The 20,194-nt window shown below is 42.2% G+C and overlaps 1 protein-coding gene across 1 annotated transcript in view; it reads right to left on the bottom strand.

The window, feature by feature from the left end:
- The window catches only part of FKBP9 (FK506 binding protein 9, 63 kDa), a 40,275-nt gene that overhangs the window by 14,302 nt on the left and 5,779 nt on the right, over nt 1-20,194 (bottom strand). The window contains exons 2-6 of the mRNA XM_004676844.2: nt 14,391-14,536; nt 13,773-13,962; nt 13,044-13,189; nt 10,042-10,231; nt 5,216-5,361 (exon numbers count right to left, since the gene is read on the bottom strand). Of these exons, the coding sequence (XP_004676901.1) occupies nt 5,216-5,361; nt 10,042-10,231; nt 13,044-13,189; nt 13,773-13,962; nt 14,391-14,536 (818 nt within the window). The remainder of the gene's footprint in view (nt 1-5,215; nt 5,362-10,041; nt 10,232-13,043; nt 13,190-13,772; nt 13,963-14,390; nt 14,537-20,194) is intronic.

Raw genomic sequence — 20,194 nt, 5'->3', positions numbered from 1 at the left:
CAACCAAAAAAGAGAAACACATGTCTTTTGCAGCAACTTGGATGGAGCTGGAAAAGATCATGCTTAGTGAGATAAGCCAGAAAGAGGAAGAAAAATACCGGATGGTTTCACTCATAGCAGGAGTATAATGGACCAGGTGAGAAAATAACAAAAATAATGAACCATATACCAGAGACATTTTGTGGGGGTGGAGTGGGGAATGGGATGAAAAACGGGGGTGGGGGGAGAGAAATGCACGGGATCATGGTGATGGCACACGGGTGACTTGGTGATGGGAAACCCGTGGGGATTACAGTCGAGATGGAAAAAAAAATGTACAAAATGATGTAAAAATAAACTTTTGTAATAATAAAAAAAAAAAAAAACAATGTCAATGCCTGGGCCCCCTCTGAGTTCAGAGTAGCTCCCCAGTGGAGATCTCACATTTAAATGGTACCAGAATATCCTGGAGAACTTGCTGGAAGGGGCAGGCCCCTTTCCTCTCAGGACATCTATGCTCTGTGATCCGCAAGCGCTTCCAGTGACTGTCCTCTGTGATATGCACCAACATTTGAGATTGGAGTGGGCCCTGACTCTGCATTTCTCTTTGACTTTTCTGGGGGCCTCTAACAGGTAGCCAAGTTTAAGAACACAAAACTAAGAGTGAACTGCTAAAGAAGCTGAGGAAACCCCATCTCTCTGAAGAGGACAGTGCGTTGATGCAGACCCTGTTTGCAGTGTGATGGGATGATAGGAAGAGAAAACTGCATCATGATCTGCTCCATTAACCTGAAGAAAACAAAACTGAATGGAGCCCACAAAGAGCTCACAAAGAGATACCTGGGGCAACTCAGCGTTTGGCCAACTCAAATAGAATCTCCCCTTAAAACGCACTTTGTGTAGGGGCCTCCCTGGCGATGCAGAGGTTAAAGTCTCTGCACTATCAAGCTATCATCAGCCACTGTGGCCTGAGTTCGATCCCCAGACAGGGAGGTGACCCACATGGCACAGCAGACCTCTCCTGTCTCGCACACTGCTCCCCTCAGCAACGTACTTTGTCTGTCTGTTCTGCTCCCCACTTTGTCTCTGGTGAATCATCTCACCGACTACAGCCCAGTCTTACATGCATAAATTTAAAAACTAAATCTTAAATGAAAATGCACTTGTATGTAGACCCTTCTCTATGTAAAATAAATGGCATACCCCTCATCCCTACCACCCAGCTCCCTGAGCTCTGACATCAGCTTATCCACCACTTTTTTGATAATTAACTGTGCTTCTCAGGATTCCGGGCACAAGCATCTTACAGAGAAGAAGAAGGGAAGCATAATTGTCAAGTACCAACTAAGAATGGAGCGTCTGTCACCCCCTAGGAAGCTGACATGCGTCAGTCTACCCTGTGTTTGAATAGGCACGAACGCTCACCTAGTGAGGCATAAACAATGTAAGCTTTGTATGGGCAGGGAGTTTTGTTTATCTTTTTCTATGCTGCATCCTTAGTATCGAGGGCAGTGCCTGGTCATGAAAACATTCAAGAAATCTTGGACCCCTCCTTCCCCCACTTTCTCTATCTCACTCTGCCTTCCACAAAGAACCCCCAGTGTAGGAATAAGTGTTGATCAGCAAACAGGTGAAAATAATCTGCTATTTCAAGATGGCCCCAACACAGCCTCCGAGTAAACCCCTAGCCAGTGCAGAAGCATCATTTCTCCCCACTAGAATGCCTCTTCAAGAAGACACAGATGACAATAAATAAATGCAGCTGGCAAGCTCAGCCAGAAGGCAAAGCTCCTGGGGCCTGTGGGTTTCCTCTGAGAGTTCTGGGATTTCTGGTTGCTGTTCACAATTCTCCATGTATGGACATCAACAATCACTGTCAGAGGAAACTTATTCTTCCACTCTGTCTATGACTCAAGGAGGCACAACAATCCTGGGTCCAATTCCAGTTCCATCATTAATGAGTTAGGTGTCAGCAGGCAAATGACTCAATCTCTCTGGGTCTCATTATTTTAATTAAGAAGTGTTCCAAGCTATGAAGGAGAGCAACTTGAGAAGTCCTTGAGACCATTGCACAAAATAATGTTTTCCTCGGCCCTCCCTGGTGGCGCAGCAGGTTAAAGCACAGTACTAAGAAGCTAGAGCCACTTCGCATGAGTTCGATCCCTGCCTGCCCTGGAGGTGACCACATGGCACAGCATGCCCGCTGCTCCCCTCAGCAGTGTACTTCGACGATCTGCCTGTTCTGCTCCCCACTCTGTCTCTGGTGAATCCTCTCACTGCCCCTGCACCTCTGGCCTGTACCCCATTTCTGTATGCATAAATGAATAAATTTTTAAAAACAAATAATGTTTTCCTCACTCACTTCCGTAAGAATGGGCTTCGAAGGTAATTTGGAAGTTGCAGAATAGGAAACCATAAAAGAAGTGATGTTTTCCCAATCCTTAGTGCAGAAACCCATTCTCCTCTGACTCTGGCACAAAGCAGACAGCAGAAAGACCCAGGAATTTTCCAAGAGGCCTAACTCTTACCCCTATCAAGGGGAATGTGGCATTTCATTTCTTCCACAAATATTTACTGAACACTTATTACATGCATGGCCTTGTGGGGAGGAACCCATAATCTTCCTCTCTGATCTAACATCTTCTAGAGTCAGTCCCTCAGGGATTAGCATTATGTTCCTACGCAGATCCCACAAAGAGGCCAGAGGCAGACCCTGCACAACAGCACCTGGGAGTCACACGTCAGTGCTCCCTTCCCCCACAGCAATATGATTCATGAAGCAGCCTCATGCCCAGAAAATTTATGAGCCTGCAGATGCTTCCCAGAGCCTTATATAATTTTTCACAGGGCTGTGTCTCATACTTGATGAAAAGCCAAATGAAAAAAAAAATTTTAAGCAAATGTTTTCCAACAATATATTCTTCTTAGTGAAAGAAAGGTTAATACTGAAGTATAATTAAATGCCAATACTCAGAAAGCAGTGGTCTATTTCTGTATATATTGGTCAGAAGTAAAAATTTACACAATACAAAATAACAGGGCCTAAAACACTAGATAAACAGGACATGAAACAAGGCCTCTTGAATAGGACATAAGCTATGATTTGTTGTGGGTTAATAAATGAGAAATTTAAGTTAGGAAAGAAAATAAAATTCTAGGTACACCTAAATTCCAAGCAATCTGATGTTTTTTAGTTCCTCTGGACAGAACCTACTTGGAAAATTCCAAAGACTTTTGTGATATCAGTGGAGATTAGGAGAACATTAATGCAATGAATGGGTGGTGCCTGCTAGGCCTGCCGGAATCACATTAGCAAAAAGAACACAAAAGCCAAGTAAACACTGAATCAATTTGCTCAGAAGCTGATTTATGAGCAAAGTTAGCAAATAAGAAAAACCCCAAGAAAGAAAAAATGAATTTGGAATACAATGTAGCTGTTAAAAATATCTGTTAGCATAGAAAATTGTTCACAACAAATTAAATAAAGAGAAATTACAATGAAATATATAGAGAGAGTATCTCATTTTTGCCAATTTATTAACAGAGGAAGATATCTATATTTCCTTCTGCCTACACAGATTCACATATACGCAAAAGTATAATAGTATATTCACTCCATTACTGTGTTAATTGTATATTGTGAATAGTATATTCACTCCATGACGTTGTTCCTGCTGCTCCTATACCAAATTACCACAAACTTGGTGGCCTAAAATAACACAAATTTGTTTGCCTGACTCTGGAGGTCAGAGTTTAAATTCAAGGTATCTGCAGGCATGCATTCCATTTGGAGACATTAAAAGAAAATGTGTTTTCTGGCCTTTCCCAGATTCTCAAAGTTGCCGCCATTCCTTAATCTGTGGCCCCTTCCTCCATCTTCCAGGTTGACAGCCCACCAACTCTGGCTTCTCTCTCTGGTTTCCCTCTTACTTACTCGAGTAAGTATATCAAAAGTCCGGGGATAATCCAGGATCCTAGCTCAAGATTCTTACCTTAATGCATCTGCAAAATCCCTTTCCCATGTAGGGTAACATATTCCCAGGTTCTGGGGAGAGGACAAAGATATCTTTTGGGGCCACTATTCTGCCTTCCACACTAATAATGCTTATTCTTGGGTGAGGAAGTTAGGGAGATTTTTATTTTATCTTCTTTTTCTAAGGTCAATAATTGAGTATTTTCTAAAAAGGGAGTTGCTAGTAGAGTGGCAAAATGTTCTAAAAACTGGACATGGGTGATGGGTGCAAAGCTTCATTATGTTGATTAACCATTATGTTGATTAAAAGTCATGACATGTTTTACTTAAAATAGCTCAAATTTGTGGTACACATTTTTTTTTAAAGATTTATTTATTTATACAGAACTGGGGTTTAGGCCAGAGATGCAGAGGGTGAGAGGATCCACCAGAAACAGAGTGGGGTACAGAACAGGCAGATCGAAGAAGTATACTGCTGAGGGGAGCAGCAGGCGATTCAGGAGAGGTCTGCCTCGCCATGTGGATCACCTCTGGGACAGGCGGGAATCGAACTCATGAGGAAGTGGTTTAAGCTTCTTTGTGCTGTGCTTTAACCGGCTGCGCCACCAGGGAAGGCCCTGTGGTATATAATTTTATCTCAACAAAGTTATTACAATCTGAAAACAGTGGGTATGTGACTAAATGACTCAACAATAAACCAAAATTTAATTTATACAGAGAAAATAATTAAAGCAAGATGTTAACAACTGGTGAATTAAGTGGAGTTCATTGTACAGTTATTTCACTTTTGGTGTATGTTTAAAATTTTCAAGAGGGGGGCCCTCCCTGGTGGCACAGCGGGTTACGGCACAGCACCAGGAAGCTAAAGCCACTTTAGCAGGAGTTTGATCCCTGCCCCAGAGGTGACCCACATGGTGTGGCAGACCTCTCCTGACCTGCCCGCTGCTCCCCTCAACAGTGTACTTCATTGATCTTCCTGTTCTGCTCCCTACTCTGTCTCTGGTGAATCCTCTCACTGCCCCTACACCTCTGGCCTGTACCCCAGTTCTGTATGCATGAATAAATAAATCTTTAAAAAAAATTTTTTTTCATGAGGAACAGAAGAAATAACAAGTCTCTTTAGAAACCAAAGCTATTGGGTCATTTGTGCGTTCAACTGAACTTCAACATTCTGACTCTCGAGACACCCCGGTGCCAAGTAACACGGAAGCAGCGAGTTAGAGCTGCTAAGTTTAACCTCAGGAAGGCAAATTGCTGACTCACCTCTTCCTTCCTCTCCATAGCCCAGGTGAGGGGGAACCACAATCCTCCGCTTCTCTCCGATGCAAACACCAAGTAAACCTTCATCCATTCCGGCAATCACATAGCCCTGCCCAATGTACGTGTCAAAGGTGCGGTTTCGAGAGTAGCTAGAGAAGGAGAAAGAGAAGGATGAAGAATCACCATAACAGCCAGGTACATTAGTTAGCTCCACAAGCCAAAAGAACGCAGAGAGGCCTCCAGACCCAGGACACTGTGAATCTGAGGACGCAACCAGGAAACATGTCCCCCTGGGATGGAGGGTAAGAATACGACATGGGGTGAGAGCAGCGCCCACAGAAACAGACCTGGAGAGAATCCCTCCAGCCTTCAGGTTAAGAACAAGCACATGGTGAGGAAAAGCAGCCACACACAACTGTGGCTCCTGCAAACTGGTCCACACCACATTTGTTCATGAGGATCAAGGGGGCCCTGATTAGAAACTCTGGGTGTATCACAAGGAGAGCATCTCCAGCATCTAAAGAAATCATCTGTACATATGGGACAAGAACATACTGGGAGCAGTTTAACTCTGTTGGAGTGAACATTCCCGGCAGTAATCTCTGCTCACCAAACTACCTTCTGCTGAGTACTTGGGTTGCCCAAGTGCCTCTGGCAGGACACCCAAACATTCCACTCCGTAGACAGATCCAACCTCTGTTCAAATTGCCAGTTGAGTCTGATTACTTTGGTGAAAACAAGAATCAATTCCCAAAGTTAGGGGAAAAAAAAAAAAAAAAACACGGTTTGCCACGTCTACTACCAAACTCTTAATCACACTGATCTGCACTCATCACCGTCTCCACCCAGTGCAGATGTGGCAAAAGTGGTCCTGAAATTGTCACTCAGTCCTACCACTGCCTCCTCCAACACAGCCAATAGCCTCAGAAAAAATGGCCAGTAGAGGGGGCCCGGGAGGCAAAAGCTGGGAGGGCCTCTCCCCAGCACCCCTCAGAGAATACAGAGCCAAGGGGCATAAAGGAATGGTAATAACAGATGATCCTCCTCATCCAGAAAGCAGATTATCTGCATAAACCCTTCCAGGAGGCTGTGGAAAAATGACTCGTCCCTAAATTAACGAGAGCAGCCCCACCCTCCACCAGTCCTCATGCTCTCAAGAGGCCAAGGAGGCCAGGAGGGGATCACAGAAGTAAAGGAAGGACAGACTTAGCCTCTAGAGTTCTCTAGTCCTGAGTCAGCCTTCTACCCTCCCCAGGTCACTGCAACTCTGGCAGGTACTTGTTGGTCACCACAGAGTGTCGGTCTTTGCTAGGCATTTGGGAAAGAGGGCACTTTTTTTTTTTTTATTTTTTTTTAACTTGGGCTTCGGGCCGTTTGAAGTTATTTTTTTTTCCCGCTCCTGAATGGTTTGGTAAAATATAGTTAATTTAAAAATGTGTTTCTACTATATAAGTCATAGAACTTCAATAAGAAAAGGGCTTCAGGACCCTCCCTGGTGGCACAATGGGTTAAAGCGCAGCATTATGAAGTTGGCCACAGCTGCTTCAGTGCGTTCCATCACTGCCCTGGAGGTGACCCACATGGCGCAGCAGACCTCTCCTGTCTTGCCTGCTGCCCTCAGCAGTGTACTTTGTCAATCTGCCTGTTCTGCTACCCACTCTGCTGCTGGTGAATCCTCTCACCGCCTCTGAACCTCTCTGCTCTATAGCCTGGTTCTGTTTCTGTGTGCATAAATAAATAAATAAATCTTTTTAAAAAGGGTGGGGGGGGACTTCAGATAATATCTTATTCTCAGATTACATTTATCTTACTCTATGTATTTTATGAAATTAATTTGTTGGGCTTTTTTTCATACATACATTATTGTTCATTTTTGCACAGTAATTGGTTTTTCCCGTCAGATGCAGCCCCCATCATTCTCCCACCACCATATCACCTGTGAACTATCACCACAGTCTCTTGTGTTCTTGGAAAGAGGATTTGTGAGATGGACTTTCACCCACTGGAGAGAGGCAGGTGCATTGCAGCAGGGAAGAGCCACCTGGTGGAATAGTCAGCAAAGGCGCAGGGCTATGGAAAAGAGAGGACACAGGGATTTGGGACTGGAGTGGGGGGGTCAAGGCCAAGAAACAGGAGAACCCACAGAAGAAGAGCTGGGGAAGGGTGGGTCTGATGTGTAGAGAACTTTGAATAGTAAAGAAGACTTAAATAAGTGGGAAACAACTATGTTCCTGTGAAAGAAAATCAGCAGTTTGGACACAGGAATATACAACCTGTAAAAGTTCTGATCGACTTCAGAATATCAGAGAGGCCAGTGAGACACGCTCTGCAGGCTGTGCTCGCCAGCACCCAGCAGCCCTGTGGCCCTGAGAGAAGGGAGGCCGGAGGCTTGGGAGAGACAGCCCCACGAGTCCAGACAATGACACTTCTCATAACATGATTGTTTTTTTCAGTCAACATTCCCCCAAGGGAAAAACTGAGAATTGTAATTTTGTCAATGCTCTCCCAATGTAATTTATGAATTCTGAAAACAATTCCAATGAAATCCAAGTGGTGTATATGGGGGAGGAGAGAGATTTTAAAATTCATTTGGAAAAACAAACCACTATGAACAATGTCTCGAAGGTGTAAGAGATAACAAGTTCTTATTCATGTAAAAACTGTAAATGGAGCAATATATATGAATGTATGTATTTCACTGTATGTGTAAGCAAGACCCATGACATTAATAATACTGGTTACCTGTGAAGAAAGGAACTAGGTGATAAGGATAGGAGGAAAAGTTTTCATTTTATTTCGCTATGCTTTTAAAAGTTTGAACTATGTCAATGTATCACTTAGTTTAAAAAAAAAAAAAATAGCTCCTACCATACAAACTCAAAAACATCAATAGCTAAAGGGCTAAAGGTGTGATTCTGGTCCAGGAATAGTTAGGTCAATGGAAAAGGATAAAAATTTTGACAGAAACCCAAAAGTATATATAAGAATCTGGTACATAATAAAAGTTACATTTTAGATGAGAAAGGAAAGATAGAACTATTCAATAAAGGCTGTTGGAAAAGCTAACTAAAACCATCTGGAAAAAAATAAAGTTAGATTCTTACTGTCACACTGAATACCACAATGCATTCCAGATGGAGTAAAGATTTAAACATGAACTCATTTACGAGCAGAGAGACTGTGAAAAGTTATTAATATTTACCCCAGGCTGGTGAGAAAAAAGGAACTGCCTGGAAATTATAGCATTTTATTATACATCTCTACAATATTTCACTTATACAATAATAACACAATACCTTTTAAAATAAAAATTCTAATAAAATATTTTCAAGGATAAAAAAATAAAACCACTAATAGGACCTAAAGAAAAAATAGACAAATATTTATATATTCCAGGGGAAAGAACAGAAGTTTTATTTTATTAGCAAATCATCAAAGACAGACTATAGAAGAGTTTACTAGAAGAGTTTACATAAGACTAAGAAAACAAGAAAGGAGAAGTCGAATGATTTAGCAACATAAAATGTTTATATTTTAATAAGTTAAAATCACAATAACCAAAATTAAATGCAAATAAACAGTATGTTTTCAACAATCAACAGTCATGAGGGCTAGTATTTTTGGTATATAGAGATTGTCAAATCAGTATGAAAAAGACAAATATCAATACCCTCAGTATAAGAAACAGGCAAAAGATATGCACATGAACAAAAGATATCCAAAGAGCCGATAAACAGTTGAAAGAATTCCAACCTCAACAACAGTCTTAAGAAACTCAGATCTATAAGGTTCTCTATAAGTTGATAAGATTACTTTGAAATGACAGCCAGGGTTATTAAGTTTGCAGAGAATGAGGGCACTCTTAGTGATAAGAGTAAAACCTCCTTTGAGGACAAATTAATTATATATATCAAAAGTTTGGTACATTCTTAAGTGGCATGAGTAGTTTGGAAACCACTGAAACTCATGATCCAACATATCTTATGGCCTATTTTAATTTTGAACCATGTACTCACTACTTTTTCCCCAAAGTAATCAAAATAAGATTCTAAGAATAAGAAGAATGAATTATTCATATAAAATACTACCATATAAAAATTCTTCTGTAATGTTTTTGATGACTGAATAAACTAGAATTCTATTACCTCAGAAAGGTAGGTAGATGCTGTCTCCACTTGTTTGCTGTAGAGGAAGCTAAAGGAGCGGTTTCCAAACAACACATGCCACTTAAGTGAGCAAGACATTCCAAACAGCCTACCTACTGTCGCTCAGGCCATCTGCACACCTGCAGGTGAAGCCCGGAGAATGAAACAAAACTGTGAGTAACAACAGGGGATGGGTAATCAGCCTTTGCAGCTTTAGAAAGAGATTAGTGCATCCTTCCAGCCTTCAAAGTCTGCAAACACCTTTATATACTTAAGCTCTTTAATCTGACCATCTCTCTGAGAAAGGTACTGCTAACAAAAAACACATGGTACCCAAAGTCACCAACCTAGAGACCGAAAGCCAGGTCTCCTGGCACCAAGGAAGTTCTCTTGCCATCAGGCTACTTCTCATCTGGGACCCCATAGTTGGGTGTAGATTTGGATAGCCAGGGATAGTATGCAGGGATGGTAGGTTTCTAGGGTGACCCTCTCTGTTTTCCAGCAGACTCATCTTTCACAGCCTGTTCTAATTCCTGTCTCTGAAGGAATTCAATATGAAAAACAAAAAGCCTGTATTGAAGTTGAAAATACTAACCCCAAATCAGCACTAACAGAGCAATGAGACCACAGTCAGCAGGTACCTTAATAAGACCTCGTGAGTGAAGGCTCCAGTAATTTCCTTACCTGGAATCAAAGAAGGTGCCATCCAGAAGTGTGCCATTGTAATGATACCTGAGAAAATCCCCACTTTGACTTCGTCGCTCACAATTTTCAGGTACTACCTTATTCTCGATGGAAATGCTGTCCTTGGGGTTATGGAGGTCCAATAATGCAACATCAAACACCAGAGATGCCTGACCAGGAATGTCTTTCCCTAGAGCGGAATGGAGGAAGATGATAAATTAGGACACCAGACTTAGGAAATACTTTAACTACAACTCAACACCCACTGTGTTGGTGTTACTCATGCCTCAAAGTTTTCATGCCAAGGAAACAAATGTTCACCCACATCTTGGATGGTCCTCATGGAGTCTATCCTGATTCACCAGCAGACCTAAAATAAGCTGGGGGGTTAAGATGAAGTAAACTGGTGTTATTGACATGAGAGGTTACTGTGATCATATTTTGTATGCCCTGGCAAACCAAGGCTCTATGTGGGTGGTTGTGGACCCACAAAGCAAACTCAAATCACAACGCTGTGGTTTCAATTAATGCACAAATGCAAATCACACACTCTTACAGGCACAAATTCCTAGGCTCAGAACTAACAGCCAATTGTTTTAAGAAGCAAAATACAAAATTCAACCTTTTAAGTACATCCAAAACAAAATATAAATAAAACCAAAGTTAGCTAACCGACAAGAAGGGGGGGGGAAATAACACCCACAATCCAAAGTATAAATAGTCCCAGAAGGTAACTGGGGCCCTCCCTGGTGACACAATGGGTAAGGATGCATTACTGCAAGCTAGGAGCAGCCGCAGCTGCTTCAGTGCAAGTTCAATCCCTGGCCCGGAGCTGACCCACATGGCACAGCAGACCTCTCCTGATCCGCCCACTGTTCCCCTCAGCAGTGTACTTCGTCGATCTGCCTGTTCTGTTCCCCACTCTATCTCTAGTGAAACCTCTCACAGCCCTGCACCTCTGGCTTGTACCCCAATTCTGTATGCATAAATAAATAAAAATCTTAAAAAAAAAAAAGTTAACTGACTAACCACCGACCTCAACAGTCTTACTTGCCATTTGTTACACGTTGGACCCTGAAAAGGAGTAGGCCTGGGCAAGTGAGCCAGTCGGCATGCCAAGTCTGTGCTCCTGCCACTAGCTCTTTGGCAGAGCCCACCTCCCTGTCTCTATTCCCTCAGAGGAGTGATGAAATCTGCTGAAATTGGGCTGCTGAGGCAGCTTCTGGAATGCAAGGTGTGGTCAATCGCTGATGTATGGGTGTGGGTGTTATGTGTGATAAAATATTAATCTTTTGCTCTTTTCTGTATCTTTTCATTTAAAGGAAAAAAAACTGAAAAATAACCCCAGGGTTTACCTTTTTATAGCATTATCATGTTCTAATTAAACCTCTGTTTTTTTAATATAACTTCATGGAGCTATAACTCCCAAATCATAAAATTCAACTAAAATTACACTTGGATGGCTGAGCACAATATTAAAATGGATGATATTTAAGAAACAACTATTTCATCTAAACTATTTTATTAAAATACTTAAATAATTATGTATTAAAAATAAATACTACTCCATAGAGTTGGCTAAGTATGTAGTTTTTTAGGTATGTTGTATATATGTGGATGATGTTAAAAGGAACTAGAAACCAAGGTGAATGAACTACACTGGTCAACGATGAGACAATTTGAGCATCAATAAGAGTAACAACATATCTTGGGGGAAGGAAAAATAAGACCTAGCTACAGCAATTGTTTTCAAACTTTATTTTTCTTTTACCAGGGAACTTCCTCCCTATCCCCAATTTTTAAAAGAAACTATCTGCAGATCCCCAGCAAATAAAATGCATAAAAGTAAAGATGGACAGAAAAGAAGGCCGAGCCCATGTACCCAGGGTCCCCTCTCCTCCTGCTCCAGACACCTGTAGGGACAGGAAACCGAGCTCAGGTACCACTGTCAGTAGTCTTTGTCTTACTAAGCAGCATGTCTCCATTCCTTGTCCTGACTACCTATGCTGCTTGCTGTAGTGTTCAGAGATCTCTTTGTCATGTCAGCCTGTCAGTATGATTAAATGTGCCTCGAATTCAAATACTAGTATCTGAGAAATTCTACTTATCAGCAATATTCAGTTTTCCCTCGCAATGAAACTAAAACAGGGCATTGATGACATCAATGTACTTTATTTTTTTATGCATACAGAACTGGTGTACAGGACAGAGGTGCAGGTGCGGTGAGAGGATTCACCAGAGACAGAGTGGGGAGCAGAATAGGCTGACTGATGAAGCACACTGCTGAGGGGAGCAGCGGGCGGATCAGGAGAGGTCTGCCGCGCCATGTGGGTCATCACCGGGCTGGGGCTCGAACTCCTGCTAAAGTGGCTTTAGCTTCTTAGTGCTGTGCTTTAACCCACTGAGCCACCAGGAAGGGCCCATCAATGCACTTTTCTAACATTATATTTTGTATTTGTGCACAGAGCTAATTTCACAGGTAAAACCCAGCAAAGGAGAAAAGGGCAATTCTGCCACTCTGTGCTAAAGTTTTACCTTGATGTCTACAACCTTTAGACTATCGAGCTCACATCTTATTTGTGAAGACAGAAGCTGAAGAGAATGGTGTCCAAGGTCACAGCTGATGAGTCAGTGTCAGAGGGTTTACTTCTGAATACCAACAACCATGAGTGATGAAGAGGTTTCTGTAAGTCACTCATCAGACAGCAGATAATCGAGGCCAGCACTGTCCCATGTAACTTTCCCAATGATGGAAATGCTCCGTACTTTCCCTGTCCAATATCTACCCTCAAGTACTTGAAATGTGACTATGTGCCAAGGAACAGAACTTTAAGTTTTATTAAATTTAAATACAAATAGCCTCAGGCAACTTGTAACTACCAGAACAGACAGGGCAAGTCTAGACCAAATCGTGTGGTGGACTTCCCATGTAAGTTGAACCCATCATTCCAACAGCAACAAAAAGACAGGTGAGGGCAGCTCACCGAATGATAAGGACTTACCATCTCCATCTTCTCCATAGGCCAGGAAGGGGGGGATGGTGATCATACGCTTCTCCCCCACACACATGCCCAACAGCCCTTTGTCCATCCCAGGAATCAGCCAGCCGATTCCCACATACGTGTCATATGTTTTCATGCGGTTATGACTGCAAAAAAACAGAAAGGGGATAAGATCCATACCATGAAGGTGCATCTAACTCAGCCCTTGATGAGGTGTGTGTTAACTCGGAAGTCAGCTAGTGAACCCATCCCCACCCCTGGAGATAGGCGTTTATGGAGCTCTGCTCCCCAACAGAGCAGAAATTCTTAAGTTAAAAAGCATATAGTTAAACGCAGTGATCTCCCAAAATGGGCCTGTTCTTCTACTAGCTAAACACACTGTATTGCAAGGAAAGAGTCCACTGTTCTCCCAACTGGCACCTTGCACCTGCTATTCTGTTTAGTTTCCTTCCATGGGAAAACTCTAAAAATGAGCCCCAAAACACAAGAACCTATTTGGAAGTAAAGCCCTTCACTTAAAGATGAAATCTCAAAATACTACTAATGTAGATTAGCATTGCTCTTAGATTTTCCTAAAACTTTGATTCTGAAACTAGGGAGTGTGAAATATCAACCAAAAGTTGCAAGTGCAGGAGTCGGGACTGGTTAATGCTTAATGTTTTTTCTGGCTTCTCCAAGGGTAGAAAAGGGTGAGACAGAGGATGTCCCTGCTGCTGCCAAGAATATTACCTTGAGTCGAACAACGTCCCATCCAAGAACGTTCCGTTGTAGTGGTACCTTACAAAATCTGACACCTGGGTGGTCCGAGGACAACTGAGGGGCTTGAAGTAAGTATGAATCTGAACCTGATCTTCAGAATTCCAAATATCCATCAGGAGTACATCAAAATGAAGCACTGAATTTGGAGGGATCACACCAGCTAGAAATTAAAAAGAGTTTACATTGAGCGCCTACTACCTTTGCAGCTTCAGAAAACATCTGGAATGCAACTGAAATGAAAGCAAAGCAAAAGGGCTCCAGGTATACAATTCCAAAATGAGCCCTCTCTTCCCCCTCCCCTCCAAGTGAAATTGAAAGAGAAAGAAAGTAAAGTTCTCCTCTCAACGGGAATAAATATCCAGTACTTTTGTGGTCATGATACCTTCCCCAAGGAAAAAATAAACCAGAGATAAAAAGCTAGGTCTGTGGGTGTGAGGGGAAACTGGGCAGGGTTTCATTGATTCTCATTTTCCCCAATCTAGAGCTTCCAAAGATACTCTGGTCTACCTGACTGAAAAGCCTGCAAATTTTCTCAAGTGTTCTGACTGTTTCTGTGGATGTGTTCACAAACACAAAACAAACACTTACAAACTCCTTCACTTCCATAGGCAAGATTTGGGGATATCTTCACAAAACGCCTCTCGTTCACACACATCCCGACCAAAGCTTGGTCCATCCCTGCAATCAGTTGTCCTTTTCCCACAAACACGTTGAAAGTGGAGTCTCTGTCATAGCTGAAGACCCAAAAGGTAGGGAGAGAAAAACGAAAATATAAGTAAACCTTCCCTTAGTGAAGCCACCCTGTAAACGTACCCAGGAAAAATGGGAGGTCCCTGCAAATAAAATGCCCACAGAGAAAGTAATGATATTGGACATGTCTTCATCAGCAAAACTTAGAGGACAGACACTTGAAATTACCTTGAATATTGCCAGTAAATATAGTCAAATAAGCATAACCACCATTAGAAAAAATATTGATTTTATTGTTAGGTTTTAAGTTTGTTTTGCAAAATACCTACCAGTTTTTCTGCTGTGGGGGGTGGGGGAGATTGATTGGTAACTAAAAGCAACACTATAGATAACAATGCCAAAGTCAATACAGATAAAGGTATAGAGAGATAAAGATATATCTAAAATCAGAAAGTTAAGCAAGGAGGCAGCATGAAGGGAGCTGAAATGGTCTTTAGCTCATAGCAAAGCAGGAATAATAATAAGAGCCAAACCAAGAACTGTGTGGTAAACAACCAAGAAAGTGCTCTGAAAGCCCAAGGGCTGTCCCACTAATACAATTATTACAGGTAACAGAGTCTGATGTAGTCTTCAAATCACTGGCATATGTGTTTTACAGACTGACTGATGATGGTGTTAGGTTAGAAGATAATTAGTAGAGGGCCTCCCTGCTGGTGCAAGCAGTTACGTTTCAGTGCTGTGAAGCTATCGGGGCAGTCAATACAGCATGAGTTCGATCCCACATGGTGCAGCAGATCTCTCCTGCCTGGCCGGCTGCTGCCCTCAGCAGTGTACTTCAGTCAGCCTGACTTTTCTGCTCCCCACTCTGTCTCTGGTGAAGCCTCTCACACCTCTGGCCTACAACCTGCACCCCTGGCCTACAACCCAACTTTTATATGCAAAGCATGGACTCTGCCTATGCACACCTTATAAAGTAGCAGAGGCCGCTACGGAGTTTCAGTGCTTGGTTTATTAGAATGAACACTCAAACAACTTAGAAATCCAAAGATGTGGCACTGACTGTATCTAGACAAAGACATACAATAAAATCCACCTTGGTCCTTATAAATAATCGATTTCACTTCACTGGCATGGAAGGATAAGCACATTGAGAGAAAACCACAGGTTACAGAGCCACAGCATAAAAGCATTCCATTTTGAATTTACATATATAGATTCATATGAAAAAAATCCAACAGGTAATATATAAAAATATTATCAATTAGAAGCTATGGGTAGGAGAGTTCAGGTGATATAATTTTGTTCTCTTTAATTCTCTGAATTTTCAAAATGACCGTGGAATATTTGTGTACTAAACGTTGCCAACTACAGGAGAAGCGTCTGCCTTTCCCTTGGTATATTAAGTCCACTTTTTCCTCATTTTGCTATTGAACAGCTCAGGGGAGCAGCACCGTCCACCTTGCTACCCGTCAGACCAGCTCCCTCTGACCTGCCCCCACTTCCCTTTCTCCTCCTAGTTTTACAGTCCATTTTAATAGCCTTCCTTTCTCCAAGAGCAGAGAACTGAAGGCTAGATTTCAAGTGCAGGCCAGCAAGCCAAAGGACAAAAGCACATGGCCAGCGCTGTGCCCAGACAGCTTTACACCTCCACCCTCTATGTCCAAGGCACGGAGCCTGACTCCTGGAGTGCCAGCTCCTGAATTTCACCTGGCTGGGGCCCAGCCCTGAACCATCATCTAAGTGGCAGGTTTATATTAGAAATGGACCAGAACTCAAGGCTTCAATTACTCCCCAGATACAGAACATACACAAACAGTAGCAATGGACAATTTGCAAGCTATTTCCTAAGTATGTTTTCTTAATTTATTTTTCATATATCTATTCACATTATTATTCCAGCAGCAATAGACAATTTGTGAGCTATTTCCTAAGTATGTTTATTTATTTTTCATATATCTAGTTACATTATTGTTCATTTTATAACAATGTTTACTTCCCCCTCCCCCTCCTGTCATCACCATAGCCCCCCACATTTCTCCCTCCCTCCTTCTGAGCCCTCTCTGTCCCTCTCTCCTGTAGGATCTCTCTGGTTTTTACTTGTCTGTTTGCTTTTGTATTGTTTTGTTGCGTTTTGTATTGTAATAAAAAAAAAAAACACTTTTTCCCCCTTTCTTATTTGGTTCTCTTAAATTCCTCCTTTAAGTGAAACCATTCAATATTTTTTTTTTCCTTTTGACTTATTTCACTGAGTATGATCCCTTCCAGCTCATTCCACATTGTGAGTTTATCTTTCTTGATTGCTGTATAGTATTACATTGTATGTGTGTATACACACACACACACACACACACACACACACCACATCTTCTTGATCCAGCCATCTAGTTTTGTGTATTTAGGTTGTTTCCAGGATTTATCTATTGTAAGTAGTGCTTGGATAAACATAAGGGTGCATATATCTTTTGTTTTTGCATCCTTTGGGTAGATTTTTTTCATGCACAGAACCTGAATGTAGTTCTCGAATTTAACAGATATTTTTAATAACCATTACTATTTAGAGGTTCTGTTATTATGTGTGAAGCACAGTAGCAAACTAAGCTTTCCTATATACTACCTCATTTCCTCAGCATATAACACTTAAAGATGGGTGCTGGTACTCAGGGTCCTTGGGGGTGAAAAGTTTCTTAGGCTCACAACGTTAGACAAGTGGGGAAAAAAGACTAACTAGGATCACCTGATCTGGGGCAGATGGACTCTTAGCGTACAGATACAGAGACTCCCTAGATGGTGTACAAAACTGCTGTTGCATTGTGGTATTAATTTCTTCATTTGATGACTGCCTAAGTAAAATGCTAAGAAAAACATCTTTCTTAAAGAAAAAATGTATTATTTACATACATAAGAAACTAACAACCCAAGACCAGTCTTGTCTACTGTTTAAAACTCTCACCATCTGGAAAAATAAAGTCAAACTGAGCAAATTTGTACTGATCAGCACAACTGGCACAAATTTATGTGCAGCCCCAAGCCCAGGACTAATTATTTCTGCAGGCTCTAGAATAAGTGCTTATACAGTCTTGTCTCAGTATCTGGTTGATTTGCATTTTTTTTACAGATATCCCAGGTAAAGTCCTACAGGTAACAGGAGACATCCAAACTAGACAATTTCAGGAAAATTTAATAAAGCCACTGTGAGCAAAGGCGTGTGCTGGGTGCCGAGAAAAACAAGGGAATACATAGTAACTCTGAGGACAGTAGGGGCGTTCTTGTCACATCTGAGCCCGAAGCATCCAGGTACCAATTAGCCAAGGGCATCTGACAGGAGCAGGAGCCTCTGGTCTAGAAACACAATCCATGATGACGCTACAGACAGAGAGCAAGGGGAATAAATATATCTTCAGCTCCCTCTCCTCTCTGCCTCTGATCTCCTGATGTTCCATTTCCAAAACCCAGGCACAGAGTCTACTACAGGTCATAAGAAACCATTGGAACTGACTGAACCCAAAAAGACAAAAAGAAAAACCACCGAGCACATCTAGCACCTCCTTTCCTCTCCACCAGCTTATCCCCACTCCCTGCTCATACATTCAGGGCCGCAGACCTCCAAGCACTTCTACCTTCCCCTGTCCCAAAGGTGTGATGGGACAGCAGCCCCTCCCGGCTTTCAAGATTGTCAGCCCAGGGACCACTGAGAGAGGAGACATCGTATAAAACGCATCATACTCAGCTTGTTACTGCCTGAGCCTGCATGCACATTACTTGACAGCATATGCCTCAAGATAAATAACTACCCTTGAAACTGTTCTTAAAACATAATACGATGGCTCTATTTCTACATGTAGGGTTTCAGTATGAACTTTTAAATGCACATACGGGAAATTAAAAACATTTCATTACATACACTAAGGCGGCAATACTTGATGGAGGTATCCCACCATTACCTCCATTAAAAATAAAGAAAACCAAAGTTTCAATTTAGAAAATCATTCCATTACAAAGGGAAGAGAAAATTGCCCAGTAGTTAGAACTAAAACCCTGATAAGCTATAGAAGGAAAAGGGAGATCTCTTGAAATGCCAATTTTAGATTCAGTTTGGAGAAGTAAAAATAGTATACTTCCACCTCCCCATCTTTAATGCCGTATAAATGGCAAATAAAAATTATGACTACTTAAGATATACAACTTGATGTATTCAATATGAACCAACACTTGGGATATGAGCAATGAGCATAACCATCACCTCACATAGTTACTGTTTCTTTCCTCCCTCCCCCCTTCCTCCTTTGTTCTTTCCTGGTGAGAACAGTTGCAATCTTGCCTCTTAATGAATTTTATGTACAAAATACAGTATTGTTCGCTGTATTTCACATTGCTGTACATAAAACTAAATAGCTCCTTTTGAACGTTATAAAGGGACGGCCATATTTTGAGAAGTTTATACCAGAAGAGAAGCGAGGTAATAGCAGCACCCCGGATATGGAACCATGTTTTTTGAATGTTCAAAATTGGTACCATCTAGGACCAATTAGGGGCTAGAGCACATGGCACCTGACTGACTGTGGTCCTCACAAAGCCCTTGGTGTAAGTGAAGGATGGCAGAAGATTATGAGAGCTTTGGATGTAGGATTGCTACAGTGACCACACCTGAAAGAGGTAATTCTATACAGTCAAAACACTACCAAGGGGCCCTACCTGGTGGCACAAGTTAAAGCACACCACTATGAAGCTTATCTGCAGCCACAACAGCATGAGTTCGATCTCTAGCCAGGGAGGTGACTCACATGGCACAGCAGACCGCTCCTGACTTGCCCACTGCTCCCTTCAGCAGTGTACTTCAGTAGATCTACCTGTTGTGTTCCCCACTCTGTCACTGGTAAATCCTCTCACCCCCCCCCCACCTCTAGCCTGTACCCCAGTTCTTGTATGCATAAATAAATAAATCTCTTTAAAAAAAACACTAACAAGGATGTAAAACAATGATACTTCAGTCACAACAAATAAATTTTTAAATTATAATAATATAATCAAACTATGAACTATAAAGAAAAGATATTCACAAAAAGTAGAAACTCAGTCTTACCTGCTTACCCACTCTTGGATGGCTAAGTGAGAAGTTCAACGCCCTCCTCCCCTGACCAGATTCCACTCTAATCTGGGGCCTGGGTGTAGACTGGAAAGGAGGAAAGCAGAGTCTGACTTTCCTGGCTCCCATCTCTCTGCCCATATGATATGCTCTCAGTTGAGGTTTCCCAGACCCTATGTCCCAGAGTATTTCCTCCAAGCAGCCCCCTCTGCTACCACCTAATGTATCCTGACAAAAGGAAAAAGCAAGCAGTTAATGAACTGGCAAACTGCCTGTCCACTACTCAGGCAGACAGTTAAGAGAATGCTGCGATAAAGGAAGAGAGCACAGGTGAAGAGGAGTGGTGAGGAGGCAACCGCATCCATAACCGTCTCCACAGAGGATCAGCTCCTGGACGGCGGCTAAATGATTTCTGGCACATTAAAAATCACTGAAAGTGGCCCTCCCTGGTGGCGCAGCGGGTTAAAGCACTGCACTGAGAAGCTAAAGCCACTTCTGCATGAGTTCAATTCCCGCCTGCCTCGGAGGTGACCACATGGCATGGCAGACCTCTCCTGACCTGCCCGCTGCTCCCCTCAGCAGTGTACTTCGTCGATCTGCCTGTTCTGCTCCCCACTCT

This window comes from Condylura cristata, unplaced genomic scaffold (genome assembly GCF_000260355.1).
Source record: "Condylura cristata isolate star-nosed mole 26May11 unplaced genomic scaffold, ConCri1.0 scaffold00005, whole genome shotgun sequence".
Taxonomy (NCBI): Eukaryota; Metazoa; Chordata; class Mammalia; order Eulipotyphla; family Talpidae; genus Condylura; species Condylura cristata.
Note: the sequence above shows the minus strand (reverse complement) of the source record. Positions and strands in the feature narration are given on the sequence as shown.